General features: G+C 38.7%; 1 protein-coding gene across 1 annotated transcript in view; it reads left to right on the forward strand.

Annotated features, from left to right (window-relative positions):
* Positions 1 to 14650, forward strand: part of EVC2 (EvC ciliary complex subunit 2) — a 62617-nt gene that overhangs the window by 16783 nt on the left and 31184 nt on the right. Inside the window, exons 7-9 of the mRNA XM_026034193.1 lie at positions 1063 to 1197; positions 3899 to 4050; positions 14051 to 14375. Of these exons, the coding sequence (XP_025889978.1) occupies positions 1063 to 1197; positions 3899 to 4050; positions 14051 to 14375 (612 nt within the window). The remainder of the gene's footprint in view (positions 1 to 1062; positions 1198 to 3898; positions 4051 to 14050; positions 14376 to 14650) is intronic.

The following is a 14650-nucleotide window of genomic DNA, read 5'->3' on the forward strand; positions in this document are numbered from 1 at the left end:
TCAGATTGCAGTAGTGAGGACTGAGCCTTACCGTTGTCTTTGGGGATTTGGACCTGTAAACAATAAAGCCTAGCAGACTTATATTTAGATAGATATGACAGTGCACAAAGCCTTGTATCAGACATATACTAAATAGGCAATAACAGGATCAAATTCTACTATTCATTTGGAATATATCCTTTTAAACATTGTCCACAAATTGGATTAATGTTTCCTACGCAGAATTACCCGGGACTCTGGAATGCTCTGAGATTTCTACTCTGAGAAATGATCAAACCTACTTGTGAGCAGCATGTTAATTATTTACAAGTTCCTGCCCCAGCAGAGAGATTATTTTGTGGTGAAACATTATACTAATGGCTATGCTATGTTTTTCATCCAAAGATTTCACAGAACTAAACAAACATTGGATTAACTTCTGCTACATGGAGCATGAAGTAAAATTAATTTTTAATGCAAATCAATTTAAAGACTATATTAATACCTAAACTGAAAAGCCTACTAAGAATTTATCTGGCTTGTGGTTCTTGTACTCCTCCTATTATTTATTGACTCTGACTCATGGAGAAACTGCAAGCAGAGAAACAAATTAGTAGTTATGTCAATTGTCAGTTACATATTTTTTCTAAACTCATAACACTACTTTATCCTTGTGTTCATTACTTAGTTTTGTTGAATTTTAAAAATAGCTGTTATTTAAATAGCCAACATTAGACTGATTTTCCAAAGCTTCTGAGCCATGCCAAACGACATCAGGTTCAATCAGAATTGGGAGAGATTAATACCTCTGTTAAGTATCGTCCTCTTAAAAGTCGCATCCCCTAAAATTCAGTCTGTCTGAATTCTGTTGTTTGGAATTATAGAGTCATTTAGACTAGGTGAATATGGTGGAGAACTCTGACAATGTTTGAAAACATTAGTAGAACTGAGCAAATTAATACAGAGAAGCTGTGAAGTCGTGTGAAACCATTTGAAAATAAACTATTGTCTTGCTGTAATATTTGAGTCTGATTTTTAGGTGTATATTTAAAATGTTTTAATAATACAGTCTTTTCATTTCAGATTTCATACAGCCATGGAATCCATGCTGCAGGGTTCTTCATTGCTTTTCTTGTTTCCTTTGTATTGACATGTGTGATTTTATGTATTGTTTACCGAACACAAATACTAAAATGGAGGTTCCATAATAAAACACAGGTGAGTTCTACCTTTTTAACAACACTTCCTTTAACTTTTGCCTCAGTCATATATGATGATATAACTTGCTCACCAGTAGAAATTGTCTAAATAATTTTTGAAGGAAAAAAAAAAAAAGCACCAAGTACTGGATTGGATTCTCAGATATGTATATCTAGCATAATCAGATTTACAGAGGAGTGAAGGAAAGATAATCACATTGAAAGAGCTGCTGTCAAGATATGGATGTTCAGGATCAGAATGATGGAGATTTTGGCCCCGAGCTTCCCTTCTTCTTTCACCTCTTCCTCCTCCTTCCCTCCTCCCCTAAAAACAGAGGCAAAATGTCTCAAGTATGTGAGGAACTAGACCACTTTCCTGGACTGCAGCAGATTTGAGTCCAAATGATGTTGCTGATTATTGGGAATAGGGATTTGATTGTAGGTCTCAGTTCTTCAGACAAAATCTGAATCTCTTCTGTGATTGAGCAGAACGGTTGGGTTTGTGGATGGAGCACTGACAGTGTTCTTCAGCTAAGCCATAGCAGATTTTAGAAAGTATTTCAGTGCCTGCTGGGTGAGAGAGAGAGGAAGATACATAGTCTGATAAATATTTATCATGTTGGCCCAAGTTGGAGACCTAGCTTTTGTTGGTAATTAAAATATAGATGTAAAGGAGAATAACTTCCACAAAAGAGAGCTAGAGACCTCAGTCAGAGTATCACAGTGATAGGGCAGTCTCTAGGAGAGTAGGTGCTGGAAGGTTTGAATCTCTGTTCTGGTCAAGTAACATTGAGTCTGCTATGTCCCACTGAGTTTCTGACCACTGAGTAGCTTCAGTCTTTGGCTGGACATGGTCAGGTCAATATGTTGGTGTGTCTGTGAATTTAAGTTGGGAGCATGTGATAAGAGGTGAGAAACACATTGTGTCTGGGGCTTAGGGGCAGTATAAACTGTGTCCACTGGTGCTCTCAGATGGAGACTGTTCACACTGACAAATTTCAGAGGTAGCCGTATTGCTAACTTGTGAATTTTCCTTGCTGAATTATACAAATTAAACCTTTCTGGGTATTTGAATATATAAGGAAAGTGTAGAAATATTTCTAAAATATTGCCCAAGAAGGGTAAATAGAGTAAGCTTTGGTTAGACATTGCAACGAGTGTGTGTGTGTTGCTTCCTGGGGAGCTGTGACAGGGTTTATTCCTCCTGTACAAACTGACTTTGCATCTAATGAGCCCTTTAGCTGCAGCCCTTTGTGGAGGATGTAGCACTTGGGCACATTTAGGGGAGCTGGAGGCAGTCCTGGGTGGGAAATGCACTTCAAAGGGTGCTGGTTCCTCTGGGTTGCCTTCGGTTTACTCTGCTTGGAGAACCCCAAGCCCGGAAGCGGCGATGGTCTCTCCACGTCCTTCCCTTACCCGTGTGGTGGTTGTTGCTCTCCCTGCTGGGATATTTCATACCAATGTGCTCTGCTTATGGTGATGTCCAACAACACTTGGGGATGCTTGGAAATGGGAATGAGCAGCTCATGGGAAATGTTGGCTATTGCAAATTGCTGTGCCTGGAAATTCATCTGGGAAGAGTTACAGTGAGGTCCAGCATACGGCAGAGGCCCAGGCAGTCTTGATGGTGATAACTCGTTTCCAGGCTAGCTGTGTGCAATTGGCATTTTGCAAATATGAGTATTGGTTTCCTATCTCTAAGTGCAAATGCTGTGTCAGTTGTAACTTTTCATAGCATGCAATATATTTTAAAGAAAATGCATGTGCCAGGTCATCTGTATATGATTAAGTGAAGCAGCAAAAGTAGAGGAGAAAGATGTGTTTTCTTTGTGGTTTATATTCCATGGATAATTCATTTGATATTTTCTGTTATTTTTGAGAAATGACACAATAGGGTGAATTACTTTTTTTTCTGTTTGGAATAACTATTCTGCTTAGAGATAGGCCCATCTCAGTGTGCAGGGTGCATCCTGTCCCTCGCCAGTGAATGTGGCCGATGACCTCAAAAAAATCACTTCCCACCTTCTTCTCTATGGTTGAAAATTACCCTGTTAGCAATTCTCATTTCACTTGGGCCTGAAGAAATAATCTCTGTAAATGAAAAGGCCTTGTCTTGTTTCTTTCTGTAGAAAAGGCTATGATAATGAAATCATAAAAATGGAGCAAATTGGTCCCAGCATCAGATATTTTTAGCAACTCCTTTGTATAGTAATTTTATTAGTCTAAAGGGAGACTATCTGACCTGTGAACTAGCTGAGTCACTGCCGTCATTCGTAGGATTAGTATTTCGTTTTGTTCGCCTCATAGTGCTTCAATTTTGCCACATATAATGTGTATTCCATAGTAATTCTTTAAATTTCCTAACGGTTTATAGTGGAATATAACCACTTAGAAGGCTTTTGCAAGCAGTAATTCTGTATTGACTGAAGTCAATACAGAATCTTAAGTCCTCTGCATTTATTTCTTCATTTGTACTGCAGAACATGTTTTTGGTTACATAAAAAAGTTCAACCTGAAGCAGTTACAGAAGTATATTTGATCCTAAGTCCATACTTGAACTGCACAAACTCTTCACACTCTGTCTTACTCTATTTATTGGTGATAAATGTAGTTTTCCTACTAACTCAGAGGTACCCACAATAAAATAAGATGAAGCTCTTGGTGTAAAATCTTTATAAACTGAAGTTTGTTTTTTACTATGTTTTTTTTTTTTTTTTTAGGAGCCACATCTTGAACGCTGTCAAAATCATAAACTGGAACCCTCTCAGTTTAATTCAGGTGATCTCTTTAGTGAAGATCTAATTATGAACGATCAGTTCATCGATATACTGTCTTTTGAGGATACTGAGCACATGCTTCAAGCTCTGGAAGAGTAAGAATTTACTGCTCTTATATTACATTTATTAGGAGCAGAACATTTGAAAAAATGCTTTTGAGAATCTGTGTTTGTTTTCATATCTGTTTATGCAGGTGACTGCAGTATTTCGTTGCTTTGAACAGTACTAGACAGTCATCTGTGGGAACTGAAAATTGTCATATTTTACGTTGCTTTACCTATGTAAGGCACAGCTCCATCTAGGCTTTGGACATGTAAATATTCAAATTCAGATGAAATCTTAGTCTTGCTTCTCTGTGGTTCATCATGTAAAGGAAAGTGTTCTGGGTACAAAAATGCTGAAAGTGTTTACTTTGTTATAGAATCATAGAATCATGGAATGCCGAAGGTTGGAAGGGACCTCAGAGGTCATCGAGTCCAACCCCCCTGCTCACGCAGGGTCACCTAGAGCATGTGGCACAGGGCTGCATCCAAGCGGGTTTTACAGATCTCCAAAGAAGGAGACTCCACAACCTCTCTGGGCAGCCTGTTCCAGGGCTCTGGCACCCTCACTGTCAAGAAATTTTTCCTTAAGTTCCTGTGGAACTTTTGGTGCCTCAGGTGGTGGCCATTTCCTCTAGTCCTTATCACCTAACACATTCAGCTCTCAAAACAGTGCAGCTTTCATCCTACAAGAGTGAGCCCCTGCTGTGTGCCAGTGTTTTTGTGCAGCAGCATCTTTTGGAAGCACCTAGATCCAGATCCAAGAAGCGACAGTTCAGGGCCAGCAGAAAGATATTGTGTAGATGGAAGTCAGGACCACTGGAGAGAGCAGAGAAACTCTCCTATTTTGTTGAAAGGCAAACCAAGAATCTATGACAGAAACATGCAGCTATTAAAAGTCATCTGCTCTTCAGCAGAATTTGAAAAAAGGTACAATAAACTGGATTTTGTTGTTAAATCTTACAGTTAGCTAAGTCAGGTTACATGCAGTATTATGCAACTATAAAATCTGTAGAAGCTGAAAGCAGAAATCACAGAAGCATGGAATTATTTTTCTTTCTTAAAGTATAACTGAATTATTATTTCCTGCATTTCCTTGGTAATTGGGATATTATTCTTTGTAAATGGCAAATTAGTTCTTGATTTTATAACTATATCGTAGCGTGGGATTGGAGAAGACTTGTCCTGAAAATTGTTATGTGAATCTCCAAAACAACTGGATCAAGTATATTTTTATCTCACTATGGTATTGATTTATTTTATAGGTAGAGATTATCTAGCTAATTTTAACAAAAATACCAGAATATTTATTTAATGCCTTACTTTCAGATGTGTTGTGGTTTAGAAAAGTAAATATTTCTGCAAATCTTTGGATAAGATTGTTTATGTAACTGAATTATTTATATAACTAAAACCATAAAACAGGATTCATTTCTCAGTCTGAATGTTTGTCCTGAGGCTATAGCCTTTTAATATTCTTGTGCAGTTGGCACAAATGTCTCTCTCCCTTCTTTTTCTTTCCTCACAGTTATTTTGTAAGTGACAACGCTTTGTCTTCTTCTTGTTTCAAAAGTTTCCTTTGTTTAACAGCTTGACCTTTTCCTTTTTAATTAATTTTGCACTGTAATATAAGACATCTTCTCATAGCAAGGCTGGGTTACTGTATAGGTGAATATTGATAGAGCCAAGGTTTGTTTTGTATGAGTGGAGTTCTTGCAGGTCGTCCTTGTGACTGACTGTATGAAGTCAAATCTGGCCACGAATTAGATGCTTGTTAGGAACAGGCTCAGTGAAGGTGCCCAGTAGGATCTAAATTATTAAGTCACTTACACAAGTTTGAAAGTAAGTACTACTTCAAAAAAATGCCTCAAAACTGAATTCTGTTTTCATTTGAAAACAGAAATGTGATGTGTCCTTGGATGTTCCAAAAAAAAAAAAATTGTTTCAGCTCTACTCTTAAATATTGGATAAAAAGGCTGGGATAGTGTGAAATGGCTGGAGTAGAAAGAACAGCTTTTATCCCATTACACCGTGCTACACAAATGACTGTAGGTACACTTCCTGCCTGCATTTCGGGGATTTATATGTCTTCTGGCACTTGGATTCATTTATGTCTCTTTTGGGAGAACATATTTGATAAGAGCATCTTTATTGACAAGTCTTCAGGTGTTGAGTAGAGCTTCCTGTGTGCAGCGCCCGTTCTGCCCTGTGTGACTTTATATCATAACATGCTTTGCAATTGTCATCAGCTTATTTTAAGTATTGGGTGCAGTGTTTACTAAAACTGCATTTCACATGGCTGAGCTGAACACCCTCCATTTGTCTAATGTGGATCTTGGCAGATCTGTAAGAGTTGAAGGCTAGAAATGAGAGATTTGTCTGGCTTAAAATTGTGACTCATTTTAAATTAATGTAATTAGTTTTCAGACTAATTTGCTCAGGATTTCACTGGCTGCAGGAAGAAGTTCATAAGATTCTTAAGAGCTTGATTTTATTCTGCATGTGGAAGACAGCACCTTTTTGTAGGACTGTTCCTTTGTACCCTCTCCTTATTTCTGTTCCCTTCCCTTCCCTGGAGGAAGGGGAAAGAAAGACAATGTTATTGACAATACCATCTGTTCAATAGCGATGTATGTGCTATTGTGTGTGTGCTATGTGTACCCGTTACTGATAGTGCAATATATCTGACCACATGAAGGTCTCTGTAATGTGGACTTCTATACTACATTGCCCTGAGTTCCTTTTTTTATTTGATGAGAAAGGATGTTTTTCACTTCTATGGTTCATCCTGAGGTAGACAGCTAGAAACATGTCCGATGGCAGCTGCACCCACGGACTCTCCAGGCTGGAGCATGAACTGATTGCTTTACCTGTAAGTGCCAGGTGGTTGGTGTGATGAACCCCTTGCAAGCTGATCATCCTGAAGGGTTACAGGTTGCATAAGAGAAGCTCTCTTCTCTTAATGTGAAGTTTCTCAGTCCTTCTGCAACTTGGTGCAAAGCACTCCTTGAACTTCTGGTCCTTAAGGGTTTCATCTCAGTATTGTGCTTTATAAATCATTGTGCTTTATTCTGTTTTTTAGCTGATTCTGAAGCTGATACTCTGTAGGGTTATATGACAGTTATCTATGCTAAAAGCAGAGTATGAGAATTGGAGAGTAATTTTTGGTTTGCACTGAATTACCTGGTTTAAGGTATTGATTTGCAAAATGTAAAGGGGAAAAAGGAAGAATATGCACTTCCAATTCATTAATGAGTAATTACAGTCAGTCTGAATGGATTCTGTACTTGAAAAACATATAATCAATTTTACAGCTCTGGTCACAGAATTTTTTTTTTCTGTGGCTTTACATTTTGTTTTATTACATTTAGAGTCAGCCAGTTGAACAGATGTTTTTGATATTTTTGTTCTGACACTTTATACATCAATAGATAGTTCTGTAAGCTGTAAAGAAGTGGAGATGAGATCCGAGTTGTCTCACAGGAATGGCCAGTACACTGAGGGTGAGAATTGGACTTGTGTATTTTTGTGTCTTTTCTACACTGACTGTGAATTGCAGCATCATAATCCTGTTTTCTATTTTTGGGGAAGCAAAAACGAGAGGTTTCAGTTAGAGAGCTTTTGATATTTTAGGTATTTTCAGCCAACTTCTAGAACAGATAATGTTTCAATGGGCGTGTTTTAGTTTGCTAGTTCCTCCTCCGTGTGTTGGTTCAGCTACGTGTCGTTTTCTCTATGTGGTGCACATACAGGCCTGCCATCATGATCCATATGTTCTCCCTAAAACACACTGTGATAGTAAAAACAGAATTGTTTCAATGCATTCTCTTGTGCCAACAAATATGAGCAAATTGTTCGGAAAATTTAAGATTCACAGTGGTTTTTTTTTTTTTTTTTTTTATCCTTACAATGGAAAGTTAAGTTAATAGTTCATGTCTTTTGTAAAGTGGCAGTGCCAAATTTTTTAGCAAACACTTTAGGAGAATGTGATCAATATTTATGCACAGGGATGTCTTTGGAACGAAGACAGTTTGCAGTCTCAGGAGGATTGTCTACAGAACAAAACATTTTTAAATATTTCATAAGAAAACTTGCTAGTTACGTGTTTTGTGAGTTTAGCCTTAATAAGTCATATCCTTGATGCACATTATGCAGCAAAGCAATTTGGTTTTTATTCTCAGGAGGTTCCTTCCTGTGTGTATTCCTGAATATTGGTCCATTGGCAATGAATACTAATGAGAAAAAGCTATTCTTGTTTGAATATTTTTATTCTTCTGACTTGAATATTTGACATGTGCACTCGAAAATCATGTTGCACAGTGTTGTAGTATCTCTACTTTAGTTCTGGAACAGAATGCAAAGATAACAGAGCAGTTTGCTTTGTGGCTAATGTGCTCCAGTCTGGCAACTACGGGACAGTCTCCGAAGACAGAGCTATTAAAAGCAACTTCATTTTTAAATGGCTTTTCTCTACTCCAGCTTTTCTTTTTCATTCTCATTCTGTACAGCTGTGCTTACTTGAGTTGGGATAGGCTCAAGTTGAATATCTTGCTGAACTTAAGCCTCTTTGCTCATACACAATACATATAGCCAATTACTTTGGCCAATCCTTAAGTAACAGGCATGCACTGCAGTTGATTTTTTTTTTTAATGGTACAGCTTGCTGAGGCCAATATACTAGAGAACAGCATCAAACTGCTTCCAGAGAGCCTTGACAGGAAAGTCAAAAACAATTTACTACTACATTAGAAGTTCACTTTTTCTTTCTAAAGGTAAATTCCTTGCTGTACATCTCAATTTAATTTGCTGTGGAGCAAATGCATTTTTTTGTCTTTTTTTTTAATCTTGAATTCAAATGGAAAGTAAGAATAAAAGAGAAATTGCAAAAACTTTGGAGAGAAGACATATTCTTTGCCAGACATATTTCTCTTGCCACTGCTGTTCTACACCAGACAAGTATAGAACCAATAATTTTTTTTTCTCTATGTGAAACCCAAGTGCTTAGTAGATAGTAGGAATAATTTTGTGAGAGAGGAAAAAAAGAAGAAAATAACTAATTTGAAATTAATAGATTCATATTCTTTTTCTCACTTAAAAAATACTGGTTAACCATCTTTAGTGTTGGTTAACCACGAAGAAGTCATGTCCAGAATTCTTTGGATCATTTCTGCTTATCTTCTAGAGCAGTTTCTCTTATCCTAAAACAAACAGCTCTTGATTTAGTGAAGCTTTATGCAGTACTGCTTTGAAAGAAGATTTATCAGTCTGCTGATACCCTTTCTGACATGTGAGTGTTCATCCAGTCTCCACAGATCAGTAGAACCTGAGCAGATCACTGTGAAGCTGGAAGCTCTTCAGGCACAATGTGTAATGCCATAATATTTATTTATACATGTTTTTAGTTGCTACCCAGGTTGAATTCTTTCGAAATCAGTGATAAAATGGGTGATAGTATCACTGGAATCAGGATGGGAGTCTTCTGCTCTCTTTTTGCCTAGTAGCTTTTGTTGATATGAAATATCATTTTCTGACCTCTTCTGCAGTCATTACCGTATTGTAGTTGGTTTTATTTTTTTAAAAGAAGATTATTAATCTGTCACTCTGACTTTTCATGCTGTCTTTCTATAATCAAATAAGGCTCTCAAATTAAGATGAATTTTTGAATGATTTCTTTAAACAGATGAGTTTAAGAATTGGAAAGCCTTTTCTCTATAATGCTGTAGAGTGTTAAAGGAATTTGATAGCGAAACTGCCAGCAAATCTAGTGTTTAGGCTGTTGGCAATCGTTGGTGAATTTTTGTTTTTCTAAATAAGAGCTAATGATTTCTGAGCTCATTTTATCATTTTTTTTTTCTGTTGTTTGGGGAGGAGAGGAAAGAGCAGGGAGATTATATATCATAGAAATCCTGTTTAGGGTTTTGCCACTGCCTTGCATTATTTCCTTTTTCTGCAAACCGAAATCTACCCGTGACTCATCTGTGTGAGAGCATCCATAGATGACCACCGCATACCTTTCATAGCCGCTTTATTTATTTATAGGGTGCCTCTGTTCTCCATAGCCCCGAATTTTGGCCGTGCTGAGTGTATGTGACGCTCTGTAGTGGTGTCCCAGGCCTGATGGAGGAACTGGTCCCATTCGGAGCTGGCTGCGAGCTCCTGGTGCAGCAGGGAGCATCACGAGGACTCCCGCGAGGAGCACGGGCTGCCCCGCGGCCGCAGCAGCAGCAGATGACCCTGCACAGAGGCCACGCGCTCGGCTCCTGCGCCAGCCCTCTGCTGGCAATAGGTGCTGCTGATAACTTTTATTCCCTTTTCCTCCGTTTCTCATCTTGGAAGTGGGACTCGGTAAAATAGCAACACCGAGTTTTATAGTGGGACACTGCAGAGCAGTCAAGATATTAAAAAAATAAAAAATCCCTTTTTAAAAAAAGCAAAACAAATGTGACCTGTCTTACTAGTATTATGTTACTGATCCCTCAATAAATCTATGATTTAGGAAGCAAACCACTCCTGCAGCTTAATTCCCTTCATGGCAGTTGTACTTCACATGGCTTTCTGTGATGACCGAAGTGAGTCCTGGGAGATATGGGTTCAGGATCTGGGGGTGTGGGACTCCCTTCTGACCTGCAAGAGATTCCTCTGTCGGTCTTCACTTCCCTGAAGTGCGACAGGGCAACACAGATCATCCGTTTTGCATCCCTGTGCTGCTTCCTGGGGCTGGAGTGGTGGCAGTGCTGCTGATTTGTCCTTGTTTGTCCCCTCTGCATCCGTGGGGCTTGGAGGGTGGTGGTGATACAGACCTTACCTGGCCGTTCCAGGAGCACCGTGTCCTGCCAGGAAGGCTTTTATGGAAAGGCTGTCATGGGGCCCCAGTCTCCTTTGGATGCTGCTGCAGTGTGTGTGCTGCTAATTGGCTGTAATTTGCAGGTGAGAAGTGAGTCTTTGGAAAACAAGCTTTTTTTCCTGTTTTGGTAGAAAATGATGCAAAAGCGGGGAGTGTTCTTGATGTTTCTATCCTATTTAGACTTCAGAAAATTGTCACAGTAGTTTCTTCAGGAACTCTGAATTAATTTAAAAAATGTGTCAGAAAGGCATTAGTTTGTTTTATTTTTATAAGACTACTGCATTGAGCATCTGTTAATTCTCCTGTTCCAAAATTCCCTCTGTGGGCTTCTAATTTGAATAATAAGATTTAATGGCACCGTGGTTTTGTAGTCAATGAGAAGTTTCCGGTTTTATTTAATTTACCATCCGTGTTTTTTTCTGACCCTAGTTGCTGTCCTGTTCTTTCCTTCTTTTGTTAGGTCTGTAGAAGACATCAGGTCTTCAGGCGCTCTCTCTGCTTCACTGTTTGACGTCTGGGATTCTCCTTGCCCAGCTCTTCTCTGGCAGGTCTTTAAACCCTCTTCCTTTTTAAGTGAGTTAAAAATCTTTACATTTGCTGTTTGCAGCTTCATTTCCTACCTGTCTTTTCACCTTTCCTTTTTCCTCCCCTTCCTATTATCTTATCTTTCTGTACTGTTCTCCTTCTTTGTCTGCATGCGTTACCCAAGAGAAACTTTGATATTTTTCATCAGTGGATTGCCATCTGCTAACCGTATTTTGTTGTCTTTCATGTGCTCATCATGGGAAGTATGCTCAGGAAGAGATGTGAGACCTTTCAAACGTGAATTGCTCTAACAGGAGGAGTGCAGAGCAACTTATTAAATCTGACAGGGTTTGAGGATGCAGAGTGTCATGTTATGATTCTTTTTTCCCCCAGGTGTCACAAAATCCTGCATGTTTAATCTAGATAATTGTAAGCATTGTTCTTCTGAGGACCTTGAAACTGAAAGTATTTGTTCTATGATGTATTGAGCTTCTCTGGTTTGTGCTGACGAGATGCCTGTTGATATCTATGACTTAAAAACTATATCTATGGAGCCGCTTACGGGTATTCCTGAGGCTGCTCTCAATGCTGGACACACAGAAGGACGTCCGAAGATTTCTGCAAACAGGAAGGACTAGGATATAAAATATGCACCTGTGCTGCCAGTGCTTCAGTGCTTCCTGGGGAGCAAAGTGTGCAGGATTGTCCCCAGGAGAGGGCCCAGCTCAGGGCCGTGGGGGCCTTGGGAATGCGCCCTGTAGACCTCGCTGTGCTGACCCTCCAACACCAGCCAAGGCTCTTGTGCACCTGCAGGTGACCTCTTGTAATGTCCATTTGCACACAGCACAGTTAAGCTGGATTGCTGTCTTTGGGGCATTGTCGAAAGAACAAGGTTTTAGAGGTCCTTTGTATCATTAAGGATGTTTTGGGCATGGAATGGGATTGCATACAGCTCAAAAGGGATCTAGCCTTTTGAGCTTGATAGCAGTGAGTTTTGCCCTCCCTCCATCTCTTCCTCACCTCTCAGAAAGAAGTTTTAAGCCGAGAAACTTGAGTTCAGCTCCAGTCAGTGCTGTCCCATGACATGCGTGGGGCAAAAGTGTCTTCAGGGGCATGTTCCTCTTTCATAAGGAGCTATGAACTTGTGAACAAGCAGGCACAGAGACTAGAATATCATGCGAGAGCGTTCTTTCAAGTGTTGCACATCACATGTATAGCCAGCCCGTTCTTATGGAAGCTCATGGAAAGCATGGACCAGAGCCAGTGTGACCCAGCCAGCCCTGGTTGAGCCACCAGGACACATGTTGTCTGACCATTTTGACCAGCTCATTGCCAGGGAGCTGCTGGGCTTTTGACAGGTGGAAGCAAAAAGGTCTCTCTGCTTTTTTACGACTGACTAACATATCTTAAATTAGTATCTCTTTTACATTTTGAAAGTATTAGAATAAAAACCAAAAAACCTTAATGCCATGTCATGGATTTTAAATGGGCAAAAATATCTCCCCTGTGTTTAACAGAGGGGCAGTGATAATATAGACTTTTTTTTTTTTTTTTTTTTTTTTTTTTTAAGTTAAACTTTATTTGGTTATATAAGGAAGGCAAAACTGCTTGACAACAAGGTGAGTTGTTTCTGGATTTGTACAGGCTGATGTATAGCATTCTGAACACAGTGTTGCTCTTATCTGTTGCAAATCTTCCTAGCATCTTTGCTCTAGCATTTGAAATCTGTTCCAAGGTTTGCCTACAGAGCAGATCAACCTGATAGTTTAACTTAACTAAAAAAAGAATGAGCTTGAGCTGGATTTAAGATGCTGATAGCATATATTGTAGGTCATGAAGAACTTATATACAATAAGCATAAGCATACAGCTTGATCGGCACACAGGAACATACAGTGCTATGTGTTTGGGTATATTGGCATGCAGAGGCCAAAAATATCTAATTCTTCAATCCTGAATTCGGTGCAGAATTGGCAAAAATACTGAATTTACAACAGATGTGTGCTGTATGAAATGAGAATAATTGTCCGTCTGGTTTAATTAAGTGATAAATGAGAATCTCTTCATATGCAACATGACATTTACTGCATTTCATTAAAAGCCTTGTATTTCTGTCTATTTTTAATATTTTTCTTCCTCAAACTCTATTAGTTTTCATGAGAGCAGAGATACAGCTATTTTAATTTGTTTGTATTAGCAAGTATTTAAGCAGTCTTTCCTCTTTTATTTAGAGGAATAAATATATTGAAGCAGAATATGAAGCAATAATGCATTAGTACAGGTAGATGTACTTAGAGCCTAGAAGTATTTTACAAAATCAGTGAAATTTCTGGCCTGTTCAGTCCATTGCATCTGCAGTGTGGTTCTCACCAAAGTTATTCTGTATAGGATGCTTGTGTTTGCCTTTGAACTGAGGGAAATTCTCAGTTCTAAAGAAAACACTCTTACATTCTAGAATAGAATGTAAGAATATTCATATTTCAGTGAAGTCACTGCAGTAGAAGTTGGCTCACTCTGTTGCTTAATGAATTATTATTTTCATGATTAGCAGGCTCATGTGCTGTGATATTCCTGAGCTTCTCTGCCACTTGGTTTCACGGTATTGAATGAATCTAGTTATCTTTGATTTATGTTAGAAATTTTCCATAGTCTCAGACTTCTGACAGAGCTAGTTGCCTCTCCACAGCTTGGAGGTCACCAGCCTGACTCGGGCAGATGCTGATTTGGAGGCATATCGAGTGCAGATGTGTAAAGAAGTGATTGCTATGATGATGAAGAACATGGTTTTCAATCACAGTCTCTTTCCTCATGTGGAGAAGAGGATGAGTTCAGCTTTCAAAAAGCAATTTCTGGCCATGGAGAAAGAGATTCAGGAAGAGTATGAGAGAAAGATGGTGGCTTTAACAGCTGAGTGTAATCTGGAAACTAGGAAGAAAATGGAAACTCAACACCAGAAAGAAAGAGCTGCAAATGAGGAGGCTGAAGAATTAATGAAGAAAGTGAATGAAAAGGTAAATCTGGTGTGAAATTAACATTGTGTGATATATTGTTTTTGCATTAGTGCTTGATCTGAGAAGATTAAAGGAAAAAGCTGTATAATATTAAATGTTTGCAAGCTCAGATGTGATAATTAGCTATTAGCAAGAAGCTACATATTTTATTGGAAGAATGAAACTTTCTGAAGAGAATCTGTGACACCTGAAAGCAAAAGGTTATCTTTATGCTGAACATTTTGTGTAATCATGCCACTATAAAACAAGAACTATTATTATTTATTATTTTGTAC

This window comes from Nothoprocta perdicaria, unplaced genomic scaffold, assembly GCF_003342845.1.
Source record: "Nothoprocta perdicaria isolate Ctin4 unplaced genomic scaffold, notPer1 scaffold_14, whole genome shotgun sequence".
Taxonomy (NCBI): Eukaryota; Metazoa; Chordata; class Aves; order Tinamiformes; family Tinamidae; genus Nothoprocta; species Nothoprocta perdicaria.